The sequence below is a fragment of a genome, unplaced genomic scaffold (assembly GCF_019419815.1).
Source record: "Pyrus x bretschneideri cultivar Hongxiangsu unplaced genomic scaffold, Pyrus_bretschneideri_v1 Contig10, whole genome shotgun sequence".
Lineage (NCBI taxonomy): Eukaryota > Viridiplantae > Streptophyta > Magnoliopsida > Rosales > Rosaceae > Pyrus > Pyrus x bretschneideri.
The window spans coordinates 729,917-755,573 of record NW_025999391.1 but is presented as its reverse complement, the minus strand read 5'-3'; the positions used below and the strand labels follow the sequence as shown (position 1 = coordinate 755,573).

General features: G+C 36.4%; 1 protein-coding gene and 1 non-coding gene across 2 annotated transcripts; both read left to right on the top strand.

Moving 5' to 3' along the window:
- Window positions 1-15,604: 15,604 nt before the first annotated feature.
- On the top strand, window positions 15,605-15,686 carry TRNAS-GCU. Its single transcript has one exon. It is a non-coding gene; the product is annotated as a tRNA-Ser (tRNA).
- Window positions 15,687-17,820: 2,134 nt separating this feature from the next.
- LOC103934323 (pentatricopeptide repeat-containing protein At1g63150-like) lies at window positions 17,821-19,398 on the top strand. Its single transcript, XM_048569017.1, has 3 exons — window positions 17,821-17,905; window positions 18,310-18,867; window positions 19,289-19,398. The coding sequence occupies exons 1-3, from the start codon at window positions 17,821-17,823 to the stop codon at window positions 19,396-19,398; spliced, it is 753 nt and encodes a 250-aa protein (XP_048424974.1).
- The last annotated feature ends 6,259 nt before the right edge of the window (window positions 19,399-25,657 follow it).

Genomic DNA, 25,657 nt, shown 5'->3' with positions numbered 1-25,657 from the left:
CTCTTTGACCGGTGTCCACTACTAATTACCCACCTTCAGTCTCCAATTAATTACCCACTACCAACTCATAATTATAATAAAATAAAATAAAAATAGTTACCCTCTCCACTAGTAAATATGTTGTATATGGGTAATGTTAGTTTTGTTAGAGAGACTAAATCTTATCCATGGATTTCATACAAGTATAATTTTTTTAAGTGTCAATATGCACTTATTTAAAAGATATACACAAAATTTACCTAAATTCGCTTAGGCGCTAGGCGCTAGCCCGCCGCCCGACAAGCGCTTAGCGTTTTTTAGAACCTTGATGATGACACATATTCTCCTTTAGTCTCAGCCCAAACACCCACACCATCAAATCCAAATCCACTTATAGACCCCACAAATTCCAACTCTCATATAGACAACGCAGAAAATCTCTCACCACCCGCCCCAGAACCTGCTTCACTACCACAACCCGCCCCTCCACCCCAGTCCGTTTTTCCTCCACTTCGTAGTTCCGATTGAATTAAACATCCACTTGCTCGTTTCAGTGACTATTAGACTCATCATGCTGCTTTGCTCATGCCCAGCGCCGTCCTTTCCTCCATGTCCGGTACGCGATATCCGCTTCAATGGTACGTCTCCTACTCTCATTTATCTCATGCTCACCAATCATTTGTGCACAACATATCTCACCTGGTCAAAACAGCTTCTTATGAGCAGGCTTGTCTTGACCCCAAATGGATTACAACCATGAATTCTAAGATTCAAGCTCTTGAAGACAACCACACCTAGTCCATGGTTCCTTTATCTCCTAATCAACGATCCATTGGATGTCAAAAGCACGGTTAGAAGGGGAAGTGATTATCACACCAAACGATACCTAAACAAAACTTCACTCGTGGAAAATTCACTTTTGAATTAGGTGTCGAAAGCATGGCTAGAAGCAGAAGTCCGGACAGAAAGATCATATAGATTTACACAGGGGTACATCTCGAAAACAAGAACCAACCAAAAGGGGTTTAGGAAATAGGCCAAATGAAAAGGAAGGAGCATCCTCTCCAGATCCTCTTTGTGAGGATCCCGAGGATCCTCCAATCAAGTATGTTTATCGTACATCATGCGGTCATAAATCATTGTAATTTTTTTAGGGAACTGTTATTAGCATTCCAAAAATCTCATTTGGCACCCCTCACAAATGTATTTTTCTTTCCAAATATAGAAAGTTTGGAGTACCAAATGTCACATACCCTGATCAAGATCAAGGCATGCTGGCCGTCACATGGGAGTGACGTAACCATGTGCACAGTGCGGAAGCTAATAAAATAATAATATAAATAGTACGAATAAATAAAAACTAGCTTTACACAACGTAATAAAAACAAGTGCAAGCGAGTGTGAACCCTAAGTTTAGAGCAAGAACGCCTAATGCAGTCCAAAAGGAACCAACACAACAAAAGCACACCCGAGGGTGGTCCTACACTGGTGGTGGTCTGTCATATATGCCGGGAAAGTCCTCAGGGAAGCCACCAAACGTGCTAGCCAACTAGAACCTGGAGGGGCGCAAAACAAAAGCATGAGTGGGCAAAAACAAAGCTTTTCGAAAACCAATTTAATAAATAAGTTCTAACCCCTCGCCGTAAAACCTGTATACTTCCCAGAAATAAAATATACATAAATATGTCATGCTCGAAAAATGTGCCATGCAATATGTCTCGAAATAATATGCCAATGCTCAGGAAACATCAAATCAATGCCATATAATCTGTCAGTCGGAGTCACCTAACGTGACCTGTACGGCTGAATCTAGAGCTAAAATCACCATCTCACTAACTAGACCTGCACACGAGTCGAAACCATCTAAAGTGGTCTGTATGACAGGCCTAGGTGTAATATAAGTACGCTCTAATGCTACGATCACGTGAAGGCTGGGCGAATAATCGCGAGTCACCTACGAGTCGGAACCACCTAAATTGGTATGTACGACAAGCCTGTGCACCTAACTTGGATCCAAGATGAGCGTGTGGTGCGGGAGGTGAACATCACATGAAGGACTGTGCCCTACACTGAGCGGGAGCACTAACACCGGGGGTGCAGGTTATGAGCTCTCTATGTCTCTATAATCACTATTGAACGTAAATATAAATCATACTCACCTGGCACTTACCTGTGCATCCACGGCATCAATACACATGCATATATATATATATATATATATATTCGTACTCATCCTGTAAATCCCACATCTTTTACAAAACAATGATGTTTTGTAGGAGGCAAAGCCTTCCATATTGTAGGAGGCAAAGCCTCCTATATTGTCAATGTTTTGCAAAACAATGATGTTTCTGTTGAAGGAGAAAATACTTCTGATCCAGATTCTTCTCAGGAAATAGAAACTAGTTCTGCTATTCAAAAAATTGAAAATGCTTTTCAAAAAATTAATATTCAACCAACTTTTGATTTGAAACGTATTCGTACTCATCCTGTAAATCCCACATCTTTTACAAAAAACTGGTATCCCAGACCAACACCTCATGATCTCCAATTTGAAGAAAGAAATATTCAAAATCAATTTTCAGTCTCTGCTGACAAACTCTATGAATGGAATATAGATGGATTGTCAGAACAAGAACTTTTGAACAAACTTCAACACATGTCCATGGTTGCCAATAGCTACATTTCAAATCACAATTTTACACAAACACAAATCGTTGACCTACTAGTCACTGGTTTCACCGGAATGCTTCATTCTTGGTGGGAGAAGCACTTAACTTCTCAATCCAGAGATAAAATACGCTTTGCAATCAGAAAACATGAGGAAGGACTTCCCATCTTTGACGAAACGATAGGACAGGAAATACCCGACGGAATAAATACTTTACTTTACACGATTATAGAACACTTTATAGGAACACCTAGCAACGTTACTACACGTATTCACGACCAACTGAGTAATTTAAGGTGTCCAACCTTAAGTGATTTCAGATGGTATAAAGATGTTTTTATATCCAGAGTTATGCTTTGGGAAGATAGTAATCAACCTTTTTGGAAAGAAAAATTTATCAATGGTTTACCAAACCTTTTTGCTCACAAAATTCGGAATGTTTTAGTAAACGAAGAAGGTGTCATACCTTATCATACCCTTACTTATGGTAACATAGTCAATGTTATACAAAAGGAAGGATTGAACATGTGTATCGACATGAAGATTTCAAAACAAGTTAATAAAGATAAATCTATTGCTAAATACGAACTTGGAACGTTTTGTGAACAATATGGTTTACCTCCAATAGCTCCTTCAAGTAAAAAGAAAACAGCCCAACAAACAAGCAGGTTTTCTAAACATCAATCCAGATTTTATAAAAACAAAAGATCTTCCAACAAACCTTTCCAAACAAATAAATTTTATGAAAAACCATCTTCAAACAAAAAACCTTTTCGAAAATCTAAAAAGGATTTTCAGAATAAAAAGGGAAAATGCTACAAATGTGGCAAATTTGGTCATTTTGCAAACGAATGTAAAGTTAAGAAGGTTATTAACCAGCTAAAAATCTCTGACGAAGAGAAAGTTCAACTTATCCAGGCTTTAGAAATTAGGAACACCGACTCTAGTCAATATGATAAAACTTTGGATTTTTCCGCCGTAGATTCTAATAGTTCTAGCGACGTTTCTTCGCCAAACATTAAGTTTGGATGCACAAACGCTTGTTGTAATAAAATTTCAGTACTTAATAAACAAGAAGAACAAGAAGAGTTTTTAATAGAATTAATTAGCAAAATCGATGACCCTGATTTGGAATCTTTTTATTTGAAAAAACTCAAAAATTTAATTTCTCTTCATGAACCTGGCATTAGCCAAACTTCTTCTCAAAAGATTTCTCTCAGTACTACTTTAGAACGTTTTAATAAACCCAAAAAGGAAATCACCATCAAAGATTTGCAAAAAGAAGTTAATCAAATTAAATCGGAAATTAAGTTTTTAAAATCCGAAAATATCGAAATTCGCTCACAACTCAGTAGAGTTCACACCCAAACACTTGAACAAGACAGTTCTTCTTCACATTCTGTTTCCGACGCACAGTCAAACAAATCTTCTTCTTCAAAAAATGTTGTTTTAAGTCTTTTAGACAAAATTAGAATTCGTAAATGGTATTCAAAAATTAAGATAATAATCAAAGATTTTTCTTTCGAAACCATCGCTTTAATTGATTCAGGCGCAGATTTAAATTGCATTCAAGAAGGATTAATACCTACAAAGTATTATCATAAGTCAACTGAGGTACTTAGCGCTGCAAACCAATCCCCAATGAAATTAAAATATGAGATCCCCAAAGCCCATGTTTGTCAACAAAATGTTTGTTTTAAAACTCCATTCGTTTTAATTAAAAATATTTCTGATCCAGTTATTTTAGGACTCCCTTTCATTGCATTAATTTATCCTTTTAAAGTTCATCACAACTATATTTCGACAAAGGTTTTTGGCCAAAAAATTACTTTTGAATTTTGCATGGAAACCGATCTTAAAAAGTTAAAACAACTTCAAAAAGATAATGTTTCGAAAACCCTCAACCAGATTACTGCAAAATCCCAATAAATTGAATTTTTGCAAGATGAAATTAAACACAAACGAGTTGAAGAACAGCTCGCAAAAAAATCATTGGTCGAGTCTATTAGCCAATTTTCTGACAAACTTATTAAAGAAATTTGTTCTGACCTTCCCAATGCTTTTTGGCACCGAAAACAGCATATTGTTAAACTTCCCTATGTTAAAGATTTTGTTGAGTCAAAAATCCCCACAAAAGCCAGGCCCATTCAGATGAATCAAGAAATTTTAGAATTTTGTAAAACAGAAATCAATCAACTTTTGGAAAAAGGAATTATTCGTAAAAGTAAATCTCCATGGTCTTGCCCTGCTTTTTATGTCCAAAAAAATGCAGAATTAGAACGTGATAGGAGCATATTCATGCGACTTAAATGGCTTGTTCTCGTGCATTTACGTTATGTTTCTTTAGTTATTTTAGTACTTTAAGCTATTTTCGTGTGTTTGTAGGTCCAAAGGGCTAAAGGAGCAAAAAGATGTATTTTGGAGACTTTTGGAGCACTTTTGGGCTAAGGATGGTTAGCCTATGCTTGGAGCCAAAGTGTTGGACGAAATTGAAGACCTAATTGAAGACCAAAGTGTTGGAACCTTGTTCCCTTTAGTTTTAGGACATTTAAACCTTTCCTATATCCTTAGCCGTGCATAACATTCCAACATTCCACTCCTTCATTTCAGCCACACTCCCACATATCATTACTTATCATCACCACTTATCACTTATCATAATCACATATCATACACTTATCATCACCACTTATCACTTATCATAATCACCCATAATCATTCACTTAAATCAGCCACATGCATTCACCCTTTAATCCATGGCAGCCACCAACCAACCTAGCTGTCATGTTTCCCCTTTCATCATTCCCTCACATTCTTTAATTCAGCCAACACATGCTTACACATGCATTTTCAGCACCAAAGAATCATTGCACATGCATTTCCAACCCACATGCATCATTTAATCATTCAAACATGCAGCCACATTCACTTTACCTAGCTGTCATGTTCCCTCTCCCATCCATTTCATCATTGCACCACCAATTCAACACATGCATTTCATATTTAATCATTCCCTCCTAGCTGAAATTCACATGTTCTTCCATCCATTCTCTCCCTATAAAAACCATACACACTTCACACAACATTCATTCATTCTTCCATACACATTTCAGTCACAAACACCAACCATTCCCTTTGTGCCGTGAGTCTCCCTACCAATCCAAACACCATCACTTCCAACACTTCACTCCATCACATATCCATTCATCCATAATCCCCAAAACTATCCTTAGACCTTGTGCTACAACGAAGAGGAAGATAAGAGGGCCTAAACGTTCATACAATTCAAGTTTGAGTTGTTGGAATGTTTAGGTGTTTCTTTGATTTCAATGTTTAATTTCAATACTCTTTGTTTTGTACGAATGAGGAATGGAAGAGAAGAGGGCCTAAACGTTCATACAATTCAAGTTTGAGTTGTTGGAATGTTTAGGTGTTTATTTGATTCTCTTTGTTTTGTATCATGAGGAACTAAACCCCCCCTTTGGCTAGGGGGGGATTCGAAATATATGTTTATGCTTGCGTTTTGATTTGATTACTTCTAATTGCATTTCATAAGTCGTGGATTCAATTTGTTTAACTGTTTGATTGATAACTTATTTATGTATGTTTATTGAGAGTGCACGCTTAATTTTCATGCATGAATATGACGCTAGAATATAAGTGAGTTTCACCTAATAGTTACAAACTTATATTCACAAGTAGTGGAGGTTGCTTATAAACAATCGCGTTAAACGAATTCTTGGCATAAGTTTCATGCAATCATAGTAACGAATGCCTCGTCAACACTTATAATTTTCATAGAGCGTAATGATTCTTGCTTGTATCTCTATTATGCAATCATGTAGGGGACTTGTGGGAAATGTTTTGAGTTGTCGTATGCAATCATCCAATTCAATAACGTTAGGAAGATTTGAAGGTTAATTTAAGCGGACCTAATTAACCCGGGGTGATGAGTTTCATAATTTATTGAAATGCAATTGGAAATATTTTTATTATGCAAGTGTAACATGTGTGGAGATGAACCCCTTGGCTAGCATCCATTCATTCCATTTCATCAATTTCATATTTACATTCTGTCTAGTTTATTAACTTGTTTCGTTATTTCAATTTTCGTCCAAAACAAATCCCCCTTTAATTTGAAGTCTTAAATTAGTTAGAAAGTGTTTTGATTTGTGTTTCTAAGTATTTTGATTCAAGTTTTCATCCAATTTCGTCCAAATTAGTGTAGGTGCTCAAAACTGCCCAGAAAGTGGTTTTTAGGCAGTTTTGGGTCTTCTAGTTGCTGTTTTGGGTTTTAGGCTTGTTTAAGTGTCTTAACTTTTAGTTTTGCATTCTTTGAGTCTAGTTTAGTGTTAAAGTGTCTTAATTTGTGTTTTAAAGTGTTTTGAATCAACCTATAATCTTAAATTCGTCCAAATTTGTGTTTAAGGTCAGAAACTGCCTAGTTAGTGTTTTTAGGCAGTTTTGAGTCTTTTGAACCTGTTTTGAGTCCTTTGAGTCTTTGTGAACGTTTTTAACTTTGTTTTTATGTTTTTGAGTCAATTTAGAGGTTTTAGCAAGCCCTCCTAATCCCCAGTCTAGAACGATCCCTACTTGCATCCTTACTACAATTTGACAACAAGAGGGTTTAATTTGTGTGCGTATAATTCTCACATCAGAACGCGGTGTTCCCCGATTAGTTATTGACTACAAACCTTTAAATGATGTTTTAGAATGGATCCGTTATCCAATTCCTAACAAAAGAGATCTGATAAAAAGACTTTCTCAAGCAACTGTTTTTTCTAAATTCGATATGAAATCAGGTTTTTGGCAAATACAAATCCATGAATCTGATAAGTATAAAACTGCTTTTGTAACTCCTTTTGGACATTATGAATGGAATGTAATGCCTTTCGGCTTGAAAAACGCACCAAGTGAATTTCAAAATATTATGAATGAGATTTTTAATCAATATAGCCATTTTTCCATTGTTTATATTGATGATGTTTTAATTTTTTCAAAAACCATAGATGAGCATTGGAAGCATTTGCATGCATTTACTAGGATCATTAGGTCTAATGGGTTAGTTGTCTCGGCAACCAAAATTAAGTTGTTTCAAACCAAGATTAGATTTTTAGGTTACCATATTTACAGGTCTACTATCCAACCCATAGACAGAGTTATCCAGTTCGCTGACAAATTCCCAGATCAAATTATTGATAAAACTCAACTTCAACGATTTCTTGGATCTCTTAATTATGTCTCTGAATTTTATCCTCATCTTCGTCAACAATGTAAACCTTTGTTCGATCGTCTCAAGGAGAATCCTCCATCATGGTCCCAAAATCATACTTCCATTTTGCCTTGCCTTGGCATTCCAACTCCCGACTCTCTCAAAATAGTCGAGACCGACGCTTCTGATATTGGTTATGGAGGTATCCTCAAACAGAAAACTTCTTCCAGATCTCCTGAACAAATTGTTCGTTTCCATTCAGGAATTTGGAATCCGACTCAAAGCAACTATAGTACTATTAAAAAAGAGATTTTATCTATTGTATTATGCATTAGCAAATTCCAAGATGACTTATTAAACCAAAAATTTTTAGTTCGTGTTGATTGCAAATCTGCAAAACATGTTTTACAAAAAGACGTTCAAAATATTGCATCAAAACAGATTTTCGCATGCTGGCAAGCCATATTAAGTATTTTTGATTTTGAAATTGAATACATTAAAGGCAGCCAGAATTGCATACCAGATTTTCTGACCAGAGAATTTTTGCAGGGGAAGAATGGGTACTAATCCTACTCAACAACGAAGGCTCCCAGCCACCCTTACCCAAACCCCAACACCAATAAAACAAGAGTCCATTCCTGACTCTTCATCAGCCCTCACCATCACCAACAGATTCACTCCTTTAGGATCAACAATAGGAAATATCCGTCCAAACTACCAAACGGCCTTAGCCACCCCTTATGATCTCTACTCTTCAGTACGTTCTCTAGCACCTTCACAACCCAAAACACCTAGCTATGCTAAAACATCCCCATATGTCCCAAACCCCAATTCAGAAAAGCTTTTTAGCATCCCTCTTCACATCGACAAAAACCAACCCCCAGAGCGCATTGCCAAATTACTCCTTCCACCAAATTTTCATTTCTTACCAACTGAATCCTATAAAAGCCTAAAATATTACCAGGCCATCCTTTCAGAAACAGAAAGCATTGCTATTAAGCCAATTTACAGCACCACTCATCAAAACAAAATATTGTATCATTCACTCCATATTGGAAAATTCCTTACCGAACTCGAATGGGGAATTCCCCTTTATCACACAAAACCCCTTCATACTCAGCATGTTCTCATCCCAAACAATCATTACAATTACTATGATTATATCCAAGCATGGACCAACATTTTCCTCCACCAGACAGAAGATTTTAGTCATTCATGGTTCATAACCTTTGATAAGAATGTCAGATTGCAGTTTCCTGCATTGTTTCCAGATTGGTGGGCTTCCCATGGCCCAAGCTCTTCTATCATTCCAGATGACCTTCGTCATGTGCTCACAAACAATTTCCAACCCAGTTTTGACAGAAGTCGTTTCGACAACAGAGTTACTATTTTTTCACTGCTCATAGCCAAGTATAAGATCCCATGGATTCTCAAATGGAACTTTGAAGTAGACACTGGTGGTATTTACAGAACCCGATGGGTAAAATGGTGGGATAAATTCAACCACCAAAAAATTATTGATCTTGTAAAAGTGGAATTTCCCCAAGCATCTTCTCAGGCACTGCCAATCAAAGTTTCAGCTTCGTCCTCACAAGCTTTGCCAATTCATCAGCAATTTCCTGAGCTGCTAAAAACCCAAGAGCCAATTCAATCCTTATCAGACATTAGTCCGTCATCTTCCTTCAAAGGAAAACCTTCTAAGTCCTCCAGCTCGAAGAAAAAGGAGAAATCTGATAAGTCCTCCCAGCTTCTGGACTTGGCTTAACAGCTCATGGCTAAAGCAGCGATGCTACAAAAAAGAAAAGGTTCAGATTCGGACTCTGACGCATCTGATGCCTCATCTCAACTTCCCTCCAAATGGGCAGATCAAGCAGATCTTCAAGATGCCCAGGACCCATTTGATTATTAACCTACATTATTTGCCCATGTGATTGTACCAGCCAACAGCATCTTCAGCAGTAGCTGCCATCATTTCCTCCTCAGAAAAGTCACTATTCATCAACAGTGAAAGACAAGAAGTCACTATTCATCAATAGTGAAAGACAAGAAAAGTCACTATTCATCCAACTTTTGTGAAAGAAGCAACGTGATTACACAGTCACCTTTCATCCTTTTACCAGCTTTCTTCGTATGGAAGCAGGATTCCCGGATCTATATTGCAAGCATCATTCATTCTCCTCTCTCTATAAAAAAGGTTTTCATCTTCAGAAGACGCAGAGTTTTTTAAAACACAAGAATTCAGTTCAACAATATATATCTCTGCTCATCCACAAAGGACAGAGATTTTAAACACTTGAAATACATATATATTATCCAGGATGCCTGCGAGCTCCAGTCTTTTGTTGTTCATTATCTGCCATTAGGCAAAAAAACAGTTTGTAATCTGCATTGCAGTAAGTTTAATAAACTTATTTTCAAAATCTATCTGCATCACTAATTTTAATACATTTTCAATATGAATATAACACCTATGTTTAGTTTAATTGTTTGCATTCATGTTATAATTGATCATACATGGATATTCCGCTTCAATCAACCTCAATTTTTTGTCATTCATTATCTCGAATTACTTCAATGTTTATATGTATTTTGCTTCCGCACTCTGAATTCTATGGAAGGCTTTGCCTCCTACAATATGGAAGGCTATGCCTCCTACAATATGAATATATATATATATATATACACGACATAATGCATGAACGAATGGCAACAATAAACATGGCATAATAATGTAAAAATAATTTTTAAATTCATTTCTAGGAAACGTATAAGTATATAGGTATATACGGAAAACCAAAAGCCCACTCACTGGTACATAGAAGGGTCGTAACCCCCTTGCCTCGAGTGACCGCGCTCGTCCTTGGGATACGTCTCACCTATATGCGAAACAACTATAAAAACGTTAATTTTAAAGCACATAACCAACCTTTAGAAATAACTTCTCATACATTGCTCAAATGGGGTGTATGAATACACCAACGTGATCTACTCAACCTCAGAAACATCCCCATATTTTTAGAAAAAAATTTCATCGCCGCACGCGCCGGCCACGCGCAGGCACGTGCCTAGCACGCTAACGGCGTCAGTTGACGCCGTCAAGAATATTCCGTTATCCCCTAACGGTTTCCGTCAACGGCGTTAGGAATATTCCGTCCAATTGATGAAATATTCAGTCGTCTTCTCCGGCGAGACTCCAATGCCGTCGCCGGCGCCGGAAAATCGGGAAAATTTCAAATCGTCCTATCTTCTTCGTTTTTCAACCAAATTTCACAAAATTGGTACCAAAATGAAGCTTACAACGAGAGGAACAAAATCATACCACTTTCAAGTGCTAAAATCCACGAAATCTCACCTAGAAAACTCCACCATTTCCGGCCAACTTCGAAACTCACAATCCCGACGTCCAAAACCTTCAAACGAACCATCCCGAGCCTCCTAGGGACCTCACCAAGCTTCCTACAAGCTTGAAATTCCCAAAATCGTGAGAAATCACGTGTGCATGAACAGTACCAAAAATCGGGTATGCCGAGTTTGACGTGAAAACGAAGGTAACCTTACCTGAAATAGGTATGGTTGGACTCCTACGAGCCTCACGAGCATGGATATGTATTTAATTTCTTCGATCTGTGAAGATTTAATGGGTGTGTGTGTGTGTCCGTACGATGGTGATGATAATGGAAGGGAAAGGGACTCGGGGTAGGGGGTACAGGGCAGAGGAAAGGTGAGGGTGAGTGTGGGGAAGTGTGTGGTGCAAAACCAGCCACACAAACCAAAAAGAACAACCACACAATGAAAAAATCTCGCTAGGGGCAAAATCGTCTTTTCACGCGTACGTATTTAAAATTTCCGGGACGGACTGTCACAAAATGAGATTTGTAGAGTGCCAATAACAATTCCCTTTTTTTTTTTAATCTAAAATTGAATATAAGCATAACCTAATGAAAACTAGCCGCACGATGTATGATGAAATGATGTGATTGGAGGATCCCCGGAATCCTCACAAAGGGGATCCAGAGAGGATCCTCATTCAGGAACAAAGACTTTGATTAATTAAATAATTAATTAAAAAAGATTAGTAGCCTCTTATGTTATCAACAGTCGCTTTGGCCGAGTGGTTAAGGTGTGTGCTTGCTAAGTGCATGGGAATGCCTTGCGAGAGTTCAAACCTCTCAGGTGACGATTTATTTTTAATTTTTGTTTAATGTTTTTAAGCCATACTTGTGGTGCTCTATCTGCAGGATCATGTAAATTGGAACGGTCAATATTTGTAGAGATTACTTTACATTCGCAACATGGCCATGCAAAGCTTTTTTATCATTGTCCAAAAACTTAACAAGAAACTAAAAGTAAAAAGAACCAAGCGTCTCGTGATAGGATGATGAGACAATGTTGTCAATGTAGAAAATCATGTTTTGCCATAAAAAGTATGTACACATTATAAAACATATTGTGTACATCTTTACATATAAAGCCAACAATCCTTTGAGGTCACAAGCTTCTCCAAAAATTTATTTTTGGACAAAAATGCTCCCAAAACAAAAAATTTCAAAAGCAACCCAAAATAATGTTGTATTTTCATCATTTTAATAGTGGTTTTTTAATAAATAATTCTTTTTGTACTTTTGTTTTAATTAGTACCTCACAATAGGTTAGCAACAATGTGATTCAATCAGTTGTTCAATAAATATTATTTCTTTATTTTTAAACACGCTTATAACATCTTAAGAGGTGTGTAATGCCGGTTATAAAAAAGGTCTTTCATACGCGCATAATAATGTGATTAAATTTGTTGTCAAATGATTGTTTTTTTTTTTAACAAACGATATTTTCTACACTAAGAGGGAGATGGTGGGCTTAGTCTCATAATGGGCTAGCAATAATGTGATTTAATCAATTTTTTATTAAATATTATTTTCTCTATTCTTAATGTAAATTCAATAAAATGTAGATGGAAATTGAAAGACCGATTTTATTATGTGAATTCAGCTGCTTTGATTGGTGTGTGAAGGGTTTTTTCTAGCATGATCTAAGATTAATCATTTGCTTCAAATATTTGACTTTCCTTTTGTCAATTCACACATATAAATACATTTTAAAACGTGTAAGTCAATTGTAGCACACCATGATTCAAAAAATGCCTTTTGCACGCGCGTAAGCACGTGCATGAAGGCTAGTATATATGGTACATTCATCAATATTAACCAAAAGTTACTGTACCATAAAACGTTTGGTAAATTATTCAAACCAAAAACTTGGGTACATTCTTCAAAACCAAGAAAAATAATAATAATGAATATTAGGCTTAATAACATTAGTAAATTTTTTTCGAATACCTTGACATGAATTGTCACATCCCGGCCCGGGGCAGACCACTTCCCGGCCCGCTCCACCACCGTAGCACGATATTGTCCGTTTTGGGCCCCGACTACGCCCTCACGGTTTTGTTTCTGGGAACTCACACGAGAACTTTCCGATGGGTCACCCATCCAGGGAATGCTCTCGCGCGCTACTCGCTTAACTTCGGCCCGGCCTAGGGCGGACCATTTCCCGAGCCTGCTCCACCACCGTAGCACGATATTGTCCGCTTTGGGCCCCGACTACGCCCTCACGGTTTTGTTTCTAGTAACTCACACGAGAACTTCCCAATGGGTCACCCATCCAGGGAATGCTTTCGCGCACTACTTGCTTAAATTCAGAGTTCCCATGGAACTTGAAGCAAGTGAGCTCCCAAAAGGCCTCGTGCTAGGTAGGGATGGGAATATACATTAAGGATCACTCCCCTGGGCGATGTGGGATGTTACAATCCACCCCCCTTAGAAGCTCGACGTCCTCGTCAGCACACCACGACCAGGGTTAGGCTCTGATACCAAATTGTCACATCCCGGCCCGGGGTGAATCACTTCCCAGGCCCGCTCCACCACCGTAGCACGATATTGTCCACTTTAGGCTTACCATTCCCTCACGGTTTTGTTTTTGGGAACTCACGAACAACTTCCCAGTAGGTCATCCATCATGGGATTGCTCTAGCCCCCTTCTCGCTTAACTTCGAAGTTCCTACGGAACCCGAAGCCAGTGAGCTCCCAAAAGGCCTCGTGCTAGGTAGGGATGGGAATAACATTTAAGGATCACTCCCCTCGGCGATGTGAGATGTTACATGAATACATTTTCAAATCAACGAGAAAAATGTACCCATATAAGTTTAAAAAAAATAGATTAGAAAAAAATTGAAATTTACAGCGTAATTATCATTGTATTGCATAACTGAAAATATATATACAAGATACAATCCTTGTTTTATAAGGAAACAATAAACAATAAAGGACACAAACATATATCCTTCCTAAAACATGACTCTAATAATTACAAAATATTTACATTCCTTTTCTCCTAAATATTGACTTATTCCAATACTCCCCCTCAAGCTGGAGCATAGATATTACTCATGCCCAACTTGACAAGCGAGTCATCGAACCTCCTACTACACACGGCATGGGTAAGAATATCTGCAAGTTGTTCCTCCAAGTTCACAAACGGTATTAACATAATCTTCTTCTCCAACTTTTCTTTGATAAAATGTCTATCAACCTCAACATGCTTAGTCCTGTCATACTGTATTGGACTCTCAGCAATTTCTCTCGCGAACTTATTATCACAATACAACTTCATTGCCCCTTTTTGTTTAAAACCGAGACTCTAAAACATGACTCTAATAATTACAAAATATTTACATTCCTTTTCTCCTAAATATTGACTTATTCCAATAAATAAAAAAAATAAAAAAAGTGAGTGGATTTTAAATTTAAAAAAAAGGGTACGCTTTACATTAAAAGAAATTGGTACATTTTACATATAACAATTGGTATATTTAAAAAATGGAAAAATTATACAAATAGGTATGTTTAAGAGATTAAAAAATTGAAAATCGACTAGACTTGATGACACGCCCGGATCCCGACACGAATTCTTGTATTTCAACCAGAATGTGACAATTCAAAGAGAGAAAGGTTTGCACAACTGCGCCAAATGGCACAAATTCGGAGGTCGTGACTTCCAACTGACGTCATAACAGGCACACTACTACAGTAACATAAGGTCCTAAGTATGCTCTGAACAAACCTGGCTCTAATACCAACTTCGAAGTTAAGCGAGTTTGCGCAAGAGCAATCCTAGGATGGGTAACCCACTGTGAAGTTCTCGTGTGAGTTCCCAGAAACAAAACCGTGAAAGTCTGGTCGGGGCCCAAAGTGGACAATATCGTGCTACGGTGGAGTCGAGCCCAGGATGTGACACTCAATGTTGTGGTAATGGCAACAACCATGGTCAGCGTTTTCTGATGAGAATGAGCTGGATTTTGGAATAGCTGCGGACTAAGATTTAAGGGGTGGGGCCCAATTTTTTATTTATAATTTATTTTTTAATCAATGCGGACAAATTTTATTGTTATATCAACAAAAAGGTGGGATCCATAGTTGACACATCATCACTTAACGGTCAAATTAACTAATGGATGTATGAAGTTGCAATGAAATAGTAAGTAAAGGTATGTGATTAAAATGTTTCAAAAATATTGTATGCAGTTGCAATTGACCACAAACCTAAGGGAATGAAATGTAATTTACTCGAAAAATTAATAAGAGAAACCCATAAGACGTCAGCCTCCCATCTCAGGCGGCGATTTATTTTTAATTTTTTGTTTAATTAAATAGTTAATTAAAAAAGATGAGTAGCCTCCTATGTCATCAACAGTCGCTTTGGTTGAGTGGTTAAGGCGTGTGCTTGCTAAGTGCATGGGGATCCCCCGCGAGAGTTCAAACCTCTCAAGCGACGATTTTTTTTTAATTTTTGTTTAATTAAATAGTTAATTAAAAAAGATGAATAGCCTCCTACATCATCAACAGTCGCTTTGGCCGAGTGGTTAAGGCGTGTGCTTGCTAAGTACATTGGGATCCCCCCCCCCCGGGAGAGTTTGAACCTCTCAGGCGACGATTTATTTTTGTTTTCTGCTTTTTTTTTTTTTTTTTTTTTTTTTTGGCCATGCTTGTGGTGCTCTATTTGCATGATCATGTAAATTGGAAGGCCAATATTTGTAGGGAGTATACGTTAAGTTTACAACGTTTTTTTAATCATTGTTCAAAAACTTACGAAACTAAATGTAAAAACAACCAAACGTCTCATGAAAATCATATAGAAAATCATGTTTTGCCATAAAAAGTAAGTACTCACAAATATTATAGAACATATTGTGTACATATGTATAGTACATTCATCAATATTAACCAGAAATTACTGTACCATAAAACGTTTGGTAAATTCTTCAAACCCAAAATATCAGTACATTCTTTAGAATGACGAATAATAATAATAATAATAATAGATATCATGCCTAATAATATTAATAAATTTCTTCGAATAACTTGGCATGAATACATTTTCAAATCAACGAAAAAGATGTACCGATATAAGTTTAAAAAAAAATTAGAAAAATATGGGATCCACAGTTGCTACATTATCATTTAACGGTCAAATTAACAGATTGACTAACAGATGTATGAAATTGAAATGAAATAATAAGCAAATGTATGTAATTGAAATGTCTTTAAAATGTTGTATGAGGTTACAATTAACCACAAATATGAGAGAGTAAAATGTAATTTACCAAAAAAAATTAATAAGAGCAACCCACGAAACGTCAGCATCTCCTCTTTCTTTTTTTGCAAAACCCTACAATTGTAAGACTATAAGAAATGGTTACGCACAATTATAAGAAAGTTTGCTGGAAGAGGAAGAAGAAAGAGAAAAAGAGAGAGAGAGTGTGAAGTACCAAATGTTTCCGTTTGCCCGTTCAGGTTTTGCATTTCTTTCCTCAACCGTTGAACATTCGCGTTTAATTTATTTTCGTAAGCTGTAATTTCCTGTGTTTATTAATTTTACTTTTCATTAGGGTTAGAAAATTGAGCAATAATATATTATTGTGATGTATTTTGAAAGGCTAAAGACTCTTCGGTTCTTCCTTCTCTTGAATGCTACATTGGAGGGAGTTGTTCTGCTGCTGAGTGCAGTTTAGGTAGCCATTCATTCGCGCATTGGCAAGTGATCAAGCAACTCTTATGATTCTCTTCTTTTAAGATTATGAAATCTGTTGAAAAGCAGAGTAATGAGACTGATATGAAATTCGCAGACATATTTATGGCTTGGTTTAACTTCTCTTTTATTTTTTAGTAATAATTATCTTAGGGAGATTATGAATAATTAATTTTAAAGGATATGGGTCTGATGAAAGAAGCAATGGAGGAAATGATAGCTACAGGAGGAGGACTCAATCCATTTCTTAAACTTGTGCAGTTGCTCCAACACCAGATACAAATTACAATACACATCTGATCAAATGATGCATCCGAATTCCATCATGAAAGGTACAATCTGTATCCGATCAAACGATGTCAGATGTGATTAAACAAAGAATATACGAATTCCATCTTTTCTTAATCATTTTTCTATCTGCACTAAAATATTGCAGGTTTAAAGAAGTTTACAAAATTTCAGGTATATTCAATTAGAATTTGGATTTAAATAATTTGGAAAAGTTGAGGAATTTGAAGGAATTTGAGAGATTTTGTAGTGTATTGTAACCATTCACAAATTTTACATGTCTCCATGAAATTTCGAAAAAATTGAATCAAAATTTTATATAAAATCTTTACAAATTCCCAATTGATTACACTTTCTATTGTGACTGGTACGATCTTATTATTTTGACCCCATTTTATAAGGTAGTTGTCTTTAATTTTCTCCGTCAAATAGGGATATTGAAGCTTGCGAGCTTTACCCTTCTTGTTTTCAAACTAAGAAGAAAAACAAAATCGCGCTAACAAGTTGAAGCAGATTCTTTCCTCCACAAATCATCCTCAGCGAACGTTTTTCGAAAAGAGGATTTACGCACGGACTCTCTGACTCACTGAAGATGATGCGGGCAACAACAGCTGCTGCTTCTTCTTCTTCTTTGAAATTTGGTTATGGCAGCAGCAGACTCGGACTCAGATTCGGAGGTATGCTGCCTTGTCTTGTTCAATCTTCTTCTGTCGTTGTTTTCTTGAACAATTACTTGGGTTTGTTTAACTCTCGAGCTTCTAAATCGATGGAATCAAGAAACACCCAACAACACCAGCGTGTGAAAATCACTAATGTTGAGGATGCTCTCAATGTGTTCGACGAAATGACTTCAAAGGCGTCCTCTGCCTTCCATTATCCCTTTCACTCAAGTGTTGGGTCAACTTGCCAAGTTGAAACATTACTCAACAGTCATCTCCTTGAATAATAAAATGGGTATGTCGGGAATTCATCCTGATGGTTATACTCTTAACAATTATCATTAATTGCTTCTGCCATTTGCACCATATCGGGTTCGGTTTATCTGTCTTTGGAAAATTCTTCAAATTGAATTTGGAACCAGATGTCTCAACCTACACCACCATAATCAATGGCTTTCTTCATCAAAATAGAGAGGTCAAGGCAGTAGCACTTTTCAATAAAATGTTGGAGAGTGGTAATTGCAAGCCAAATGTTGTTACTTTCGGCACCTTAGTAAAGGCCCCTTGCATGAAAGGTAACAACATTGCAGCTATCCAATTGCTTAAGAAGATGGAAGAAGGAGCTTGCAAGCCCAACGTAGTTATCTATAACATGATTATCGACAGTCTTTGCAAAGATACTCTAGTTGTTGATGCACTGCACATCTTCTCAGAAATGATTAGTAAGGGTATTTCCCCAACTGTCGTTACCTATAACACATTGATTCACGGTGTCTGCAAAATAGGGAAGTGGAAAGAAGCTACGAGATTGTTGAGTGAAGTGGTGCGTAAACATATACTTCCAAATGTGCCCACATTTAGTGTCTTGGCTGATACGTTATTCAAAGAGGGGATGGTCCAAGAAGCAAGGAACATGTTTGAAATGATGATTCAAAGCAATATTGGACCTGATACAGTTACTTGCAATTTGCTTGTGGATGGTTATTGTTTGTGAGGAGAAATGGTCGAGGCGAAAAAATCTTTGATCTAATGCTTAGCAAGGATTGCATGGTTGATGCTTATAGTTATAGAACATATTGATAAACGGCTATTGTAAGCCTAAAAGGATAGATGATGCCAGAATGCTTTTTGTGGAAATGCCTCATAAGGGAGTTGTTCCAAATACGGTTACTTGTAACACTCTTATGGATGGGTTTTGCAAGATGGGGAGAACACAAGATGGGCAAAACTTGTTCTCTCAAATGCAAGCTAGTGACCAACTTCCAGATGTTCAATCTTATAATATTTTGCTGGATGGTTTTTGTGAAAACCACCAACTCTCTATGGCAGTTGGATTGTTGAAAGAGATGGAGGGAAAGAAGTTGGATTTTAATATTGTAACTTACAATCTTCTTATTGAAGGATTGTGCAAAGCTGAAAAAGTTGAATATGCATCAACGGCAATGAGGCTTATTCAAGAAATGGTGGAGAGGGGTTTTTCTGCAGATGCATCAACTACGGAGTTGATCTAATTTATTGTCTAAAGATAGAGTAGATACCACTTTGTTGGCATTTATAGAAAGACCATGATGAAATTGATTTGCATCCTTTTAGTTTTGACAAGTTTTGACAAGTTTCGGTGCTTCCCCTTGATTGCTACATTGGAGGAGGCAGTTGTTCCACTGTCGAGTCCAGTTCAGGTAGCCATTCGATCATGCATTGCCCAGTGACGTATGATATGTGTTATTAACTGAATCTATCAATTAAGATTATGAAATCTGTTGATGAAGCAAAGTATATGGACTAGTATGAAATTTGTAGACATATTTATGACTCAAATACCAATCCATGAGATTGCTTCTGCTTGCTTTACGAATACTGCAAATATGCATATTAAGTGACAATCCAGGTTGTAGATAAGAGTCCAAGACTAGTTCTTAATTCAAACCTTGCACAACCTGAATAACTAGTCGTGTTTGAACGTGATAACTGCTTGTTTAACCTTTTTTTTGTAATACTATTTTACAGCTCTTGCATTATAAAACGATTTTCCTTTTTTTTTAATATACGATATTTTGTACACTTAACAGGTGGGGAGTGATCTAAGACACAATGGGCTATCAATAATGTGTTTCAAATACGCTGTTGACGATAATCGAACCTAAGGCTTCTCACTTATTAGTGAAGAGAAATACCACTAAACCGTAGTATTAAGCGGCTATACAACGTTGAAGTAAAATAGTAAGTAAAGATATGTGATTAAAATGTTTCAAAAATATTGTATGCGGTAGCATTTGACCACAAACCTGAGGGAATAAAATGTAATTTACTCGAAAAAGTAATAAGAGAAACCCATCAAACGTGAGCCTCACATCTTAGGAGGCGATTTATTTTTAATTTTTGTTTAACGACATAGTTAATTAAAAAAAGATGAGTAGCCTCCTACGTCATCAATAATCGTTTTGGCCGAGTGGTTAAGGCATGTGCTTGCTAAGTGCACGGGGATCCCCCACGAGAGTTCGAACCTCTCAAGTGACGATTTATTTTTTTCGAATAACTTGACATGAATACATTTTCAAATCAACGAGAAAAATGTACCCATATGAGTTAAAAAAATAGATTAGAAAGAAATTGAAATTTACAACTTAATTATCATTGTATTGCATAACTGAAAATATATATATACAAGATACAATCCTTGTTCTATAAGGAAACAATAAACAATAAAGGACACAAACATACATCATTCCTAAAACATGACTCTAATAATTACAAAATATTTACATTCCTTTTCTCCTAAATATTGACTTATTCCAATACTCCCCCTCAAGCTGGAGCATATATATTACTCATGCCCAACTTGACAAGCGAGTCATCGAACCTCCTACTACACATGGCATGGGTAAGAATATCTGCAAGTTGTTCCTCCAAGTTCACAAACGGTATTGACACAATCTCCTTCTCCAACTTTTCTTTGATAAAATGTCTATCAACCTCAACATGCTTAGTCCTGTCATACTATATTGGACTCTCAGCAATTTCTCTTGCGGACTTATTATCACAATACAACTTCATTGCCTCTTTTTGTTTAAAACTAAGACTCCAAAGTAACATCTGTAGCCAAAGAATCTCACACACACCCTGTGCCATACCCTTATACTCGACTTTAGTAGAGGACCGAGATACCACATTCTGCTTCTTGCTCTGCCAAGTAACCAAACTACCTCCAACAAAGGTAAAATACCCAGATGTAGACCTTCTATTGTTCACATTACCTGCCCAATCAGCTTCAGTAAATCCCATAATCCTCATATGTCCATGACATTCATACAAAATTCCTTTACCTAGGGAAGACTTCAAATATGCCAAGATTCTCATTACCGCCGCCATATGATTCACACTTGGTGAGTGCATAAATTAACTAACCACGCTTACGGTGTAGGCAATATCCGGATGAGTGTGAGACAAATAAACTAGCCTTCCCACTAGTCTTTGATATCTACCTTTGTCAACTGGTTCCTGATCTTTATAAATCCCCAAATAATGTTTCTCTACGATGGGAGTGTCCACAAGTTTTCCATCAGGAGGAACACCACGATTTTGCCTTTGCGGCAACTTATATGTACTCACAATATTATCTGGATTAGTTACATGAGCATTAGTGGAACTAACCTCAGGAATATCCAAAGAAGACACATTGGGTGGCATTATCGAGCTCGAGAGATAGGGGGTTGTGGATTCGGTAGCTACTAGTTGCTGGGATGGCGTTATTGGTTAGGCAGATTCCTGTCGACATTCTGCATCATACTCGGCAGGTTGTTGCCAACAAGACTCAAGCTTTTCGGCGCTCAGTGGCTGAACGATACTCCAATTCTCAGCATCTTCTTGTTGAAAGCCCTGACTGTCTCCTTGCCGAGAGCTTTCATAGCTTTCATTTTCAACAGACGCTCCCCCTGAGCTATATTTCCAACCACTCAAGATCACCAACACTCTTCTCCCCCTGGTGATCAGAAAATGATGGAATTGAAGCATAAAAATACTTGGACTCAGAAAAAGTAACATCCATGGTCACGTACATATGGCGAGTTTCAGGATAGTAGCACTTATACACTTTCTGTTGAGGAGCAAATCCAAGAAAAACACACCGATGAGCACATGGATCCAACTTACTGCGATGATTCTTGTGAATATGAACATAGACCACACACCCAAACACACGAGGAGTTAGAGTATTGGTGGACACTATAGGAACAAAATGAAATTTACGGTTTAATTATCATTATATTGCATAACTGAAAATATATATACAAGATACAATCCTTGTTCTATAAGGAAACAATAAACAATAAAGGACACAAACATATATCCTTCCTAAAACATGACTCTAATAATTACAAAATATTTACATTCCTTTTCTCCAAAATATTGACTTATTCCAATAAAAAATAAAAACAAAAAGTGAATGGATTTTAAATAAAAAAAAATGGGTACGCTTTACATTAAAAGAAATTGGTACATTTTACATATAACAATTGGTATATTTAAAAAATGGAAAAATTATGCAAATAGGTATGTTTAAGAGATTAAAAAATTGAAAATCAACTAGACTCAATGACACGCTCCGATCCCGACACGAATTCTTGTATTTCAACCAGAAGGTGACAATTCAAAGAGAGAAGGGTTTGCACAACTGCGTCGAATGGCACCAAATCTAGAGGTCGTGACATCCAAATGACGTCATGACAGACACACTACTACAGTAACAGAAGGTCCTAAGTATGCTCTGAACAAACCTGGCTCTAATACCAACTCCGAAGTTAAGCGAGTTCGCGCGAGAGCAATCCCAGGATGGGTGATCCACTGGGAAGTTCTCGTGTGAGTTCCCATAAACAAAACCGTGAGGGTGTGGTCGGGGCCCAAAACGGATGATATCGTACTATGGTGGAGTCGAGACGGGAATGTGACACTTAATGTTGTGGTAATGGCAACAGCCATGGTCAGCGTTTTCTGGCGAGAATGAGCTGGATTTTGGAATAGATGCGAACTAAGCTTTAAGGGGTGGGGCTCAATTTTTTATTTATAATTTATTTTTTAATCAATGCGGACAAATTTGACTATCATATCAGCAAAAAGGTGGGATCCATAGTTGACATATTATCACTTAACGGTCAAATTAACTAATAGATGTATAAAGTTGAAATGAAATAGTAAGTAAAGGTATGTGATTAAAATGTTTCAAAAATATTGTATGCGGTTGCAATTGACCACAAACCTAAAGGAATAAAATGTAATTTACTTAAAAAATTAATAAGAGAAACCCATCAGATGTCAGCCTCCCATCTCAGGCGGCGATTTATTTTTAATTTTTGTTTAATTAAATAGTTACTTTAAAAAGATGAGTAGCCTCCTATGTCATCAACAGTCGCTTTGGCCGAGTGGTTAAGGCGTGTGCTTGCTAAGTGCATGGGGATCCCCCGCAAGAGTGCGAACCTCTCAGGGGACGATTTATTTTTAATTTTTGTTTAATTAAATAGCTAATTAAAAAAGATGAATAGCCTCCTACATCATCAACAGTCGCTTTGACCGAGTGGTTAAGGTGTGTGCTTGCTAAGTGCATGGGGATCCCCCACAAGAGTTTGAACCTCTCAGGCAACGATTTATTTTCATTTGTTGTTTTTTTTTTTTTTTTTTTTTTTTTTTTGTTTTAGCCATGCTTGTGGTGCTCTATTTGCATGATCATGTAAATTGGAAGACCAATATTTGTAGGGAGTATACGTTACGTTTGCAACGTGGCCATACAAAGCTTTTTTTATTATTGTCCAAAAACTTAAGAAACTAAATGTAAAAACAACCAAACGTCTCAGGATAGGATGATGAGACAATGATCCCAATGTAGAAAATCATTTTTTGCCATAAAAAGTAAGTACTCACAAATATTATAGAACATATTGTGTACATATGTATAATACATTCATCAATATTAACCAAAAGTTACTGTACCATAAAACGTTTGATAAATTCTTCAAACCCAAAATATCAATACATTCTTTAGAACCACGAAAAATAATAATAATAATAATAATAATAATAATAATAATAATAGATATCATGCCTAATAATATTAATAAATTTCTTCAAATAACTTGGCATGAATGCATTTTCAAATCAACGAAAAAGATGTACCCATAAAAGTTTAAAAAACTAATTAGAAAAATATGGGATCCATAGTTGCTACATTATCATTTAACGGTCAAATTAGCAGATTGACTAAGATGTATGAAATTAAAATGAAATAATAAGCAAATGTATGTAATTGAAATGTTTTAAAAATGTTGTATGAGGTTACAATTAACCACAAATATGAGAGAGTAAGATGTAATTTACCAAAAAAAAATTAATAAGAGCAACCCACCAAACGTCAGCATCTCCTCTTTCTTTTTGTGCAAAACCCTACAATTGTAAGACTACAAGAAATGGTTACACACAATTATACGAAAGTTTGCTGGAAGAGGAAGAAGAAAGAGAAAAATGAGAGAGTGTGAAGTACCAAATGTTTCCGTTTGCCCGTTCAGCTTTTGCATTTCTTTCCTCAACCGTTGCACATTCGCATATAATTTATTTTCTTAAGCTGTAATTTCCTATGTTTATTAAGTTTACTTTTCATTAGGGTTAGAAATTTAAGCAATAATATATTATTGTGATGTATTTTGAAAGGCTAAAGACGCTTCTATGCATGCTTGGAGGAACAATCTGAGTTTGTCAACCATTATCTTAGTCATATAGGTTCGGTTTTGCTCAATGGTAATCTTAATTGTTCATGTTTTGTACTATCTTACTTAACTTGACACCTTATTATATTATCGTTATGTTGTAATTTTCAGTTTGCCATCAGATTTTTAGTGCATAATTACCTAATTAGTTTGTAAATTTGACACCTGACTTAGTGCTATATGTATTTTAAGTGAAGAACGAAGTTGAAGTTTGTAACTCACACAATTCAGACATGGACAATTGTTGAATACAGGTGCTCTTCATTGCTGACTTGTTTCACGGCTTTAAGCATGCAAAACTTTCATGCTCAGTACTTCTCACTTTTGCATCTAATAACGTTTTCCATTGCCTCTTAATACTAGTGATATTCATATTCACTTGTAAACGAGATGTCTTAGATTTTAACCACATTAATATGACTATCCTATTGTGAGACGTTGACCACTACTTCCCTCTTGGTATAGATAATATCGTTTGTTAAAAAAAAATTAAAAAATGTTCAATTTTAATGTAGTATCATATGTTGGAAAGACTTACAGAAGTATTTCAGCCTCCCCTGACGACCATCCTGTAATTCACCAGCATCAAGATTGAATCTAAGACATGTCGTATGAAATACGGGCCCTTATTTCTATATATAATTGTAGGGATGGACATAAAAATCATAGAACCAAATCGAACAACGACGTTATAAACCGGAAAAAACCATGTTGACAAAAAAAGTCAACTTACGTTCAAGAACCGGATCAAACCATTCATATCCATTCCGATTTTCATCTTGGTAGAACCTTAGAACCAGACCGAACCATTTATTTATTTTTTTTAAATATCTTAATCACTTATATATAGACTCAAGCAAATTTAATTAAGTCCAAGTTTAAAATCATGATAATGCTTTCACCTGCTCTGCTCATTTGTTAAAATCATAATAATGTCTTTTCTTATCGTGGATGTTCTAAAAGAGGGGGTTTAAAACCTAAATTTTAAGCTTTAACGCGAATGTTGAATAAAAGAGATTTA

Coding starts and splice junctions, on each gene's coding strand:
- LOC103934323 (XM_048569017.1), top strand. CDS start 17,821: ATGATGCGGGCAACAACAGCTGCTGCTTCTTCTTCTTCTTTGAAATTT. Junction 17,906..18,309: donor ACTCGGACTCAGATTCGGAG/GTATGCTGCCTT, acceptor ATTTGGAACCAG/ATGTCTCAACCTACACCACC. Junction 18,868..19,288: donor TTGCAATTTGCTTGTGGATG/GTTATTGTTTGT, acceptor TTCTTATTGAAG/GATTGTGCAAAGCTGAAAAA.